The sequence below is a fragment of the Rattus norvegicus genome, chromosome 20, assembly GCF_036323735.1.
Source record: "Rattus norvegicus strain BN/NHsdMcwi chromosome 20, GRCr8, whole genome shotgun sequence".
NCBI lineage: Eukaryota > Metazoa > Chordata > Mammalia > Rodentia > Muridae > Rattus > Rattus norvegicus.
Window position 1 is genome coordinate 417,150 of NC_086038.1, and position 1,946 is coordinate 419,095.

General features: G+C 36.2%; 1 protein-coding gene across 1 annotated transcript; it reads right to left on the bottom strand.

Moving 5' to 3' along the window:
• Positions 1-732: 732 nt before the first annotated feature.
• On the bottom strand, positions 733-1,671 carry Or2n1 (olfactory receptor family 2 subfamily N member 1). Its single transcript, NM_001000269.1, has one exon. The coding sequence runs from the start codon at positions 1,669-1,671 to the stop codon at positions 733-735; it is 939 nt and encodes a 312-aa protein (NP_001000269.1).
• Between the last annotated feature and the right edge of the window lie 275 nt (positions 1,672-1,946).

The following is a 1,946-nucleotide window of genomic DNA, read 5'->3' on the forward strand; positions in this document are numbered from 1 at the left end:
TATTATGGAATGGATTTTCTTAGCACAAAAGGTAAAAATTCAATGACTTACATAGAAAATACTTTCTGATTTCATCATGTAAGTTAGAATGCAACTACATTACTTGTTAGAAACAGCCTGGCAGAGAGGTACTAAGTATAGTAGCTTATCCTGATATAATGACATTATGGGTAATTCATGAAGATTGGTTAAAAAATGTAAACATCCAGGTCAAGAAAACTGACACATCTTAGATTTTTTTCACTCATATTTAGCTCTTTATTATGAACCTTATTTAACTATTCATAAATTAATCGAATACTACATAATTTTATAAGCCATTTATTTATTATACTGAAGTATAGCTCATTTCATGATAAAGAAAAATGTAAGGATTTATTTCACAAGTGAATAATTTTTTAAAAATGGATTAATGTTTACTATGTAGTTTTCATGACAATTAGCTTGAAACTACATAATTGTACTATAAAATAAATGATTGTTTTAGCACTTAATAAAGTAACTATTTCCAAATGTACCAACACCATGGATTTTACATTGTTTTTCTGAGCAGATCATCCATATTGTTGAATACTATCCAAGATTAACCATTGCCTTGCACGATTAGAAGAAACACAAGTAACAGGACATTTTTTGTAAAAACATGCAAAAAAAAAGATGAGTTTTGTACATGGAATCAGTTGTAGGAAAGTCTCTAATTTGTAAATTATTTTATATAACACCCACGAGTATTCACTTTGACATAAAAATATTCCTGAATAGGTTACCTACAGCTCCCTTTACATCCTTATTCCTCAGAGTATAGATGAAGGGGTTCAGTGTAGGAGTTACTACTCCATAGAAGAGAGCCATGAACTTGGGTTGGTCTTTTGTAATAGAGGAGGGAGGCTGAAGATACATGCTAATGGCTGGCCCATAGAACAAGAGAACTACAATGAGATGAGAGGAACATGTCCCAAAGGCCTTTTTCCTTCCCTCTGAAGATTTGATTTTAAAGACAGCATGTCCAATGCTAGCATAGGAGGCAAGAATTAAACACAGAGGAACAGCTAGAAGAAAAATGCATACCACAGACAAAGCAAGCTCATTCGTTTCTTTTTCACCACAAGCAGTTTTTATAAGAACTGGAATCTCACACACCAAGTGATCCATTTTATTGTGGCCACATAGAGGCAATTGCAGTGTCACAGTGGCCTCTGAGACAGCATAGGAAATTCCAGTCAGCCACACAGTAGACACTAACAGGAGGCATTTACGCTGATTCATTATGAGGGTATAGTGTAGAGGTCTGCAGATGGCTACATATCGGTCAAAGGACATAAGAGCCAGGAGAACACACTCTGTACCCCCCATTGTATGGAAGAAATAAAGCTGAACTGCACACCTCATGTAGCTGATGGTCTTTGTGGAACCCCCAAGGTTAGTTAGCATCTGAGGCACAATGCTTGTGGTGTAGCAAATGTCCAGAAAGGAGAGGTTGGTGAGGAAGAAATACATGGGGCTGTGGAGAGAGGGGTCAATTGTGGACACCAGAATGATAGCAATGTTTCCAATCATGGCTGTGGGGTATGTTACCAGAAGAATAATAAAGAGAGAAAGTTCCAGCCAAGGACGGTCTGCAAAACCCAGTAGAATAAACTCTTCTGGGTGACTTGTATTGATCAGTTTCATTGTCTGCAATCTGACTCTCCTATAGTTAAGAAGTATCAAGAAAGTTAGTATTGTAGGAATAGAAAAGCCTCCCAATTCATTGGTTATGACTATGGAACACAGGATTGGCGTTCCACATTTGAAATGTCATAGTTGATGGTTAGGAAACAACTCAGTCCATATTGAAGACCTTTGTTTTATCTTCAGTAATTAGGTAAAAATGTGGCAAGGAATACACATTTCCATAATCCCAACTCTAGTTAAAAAAAACTGTTTATTTTTCTGGAGCTTGCTGA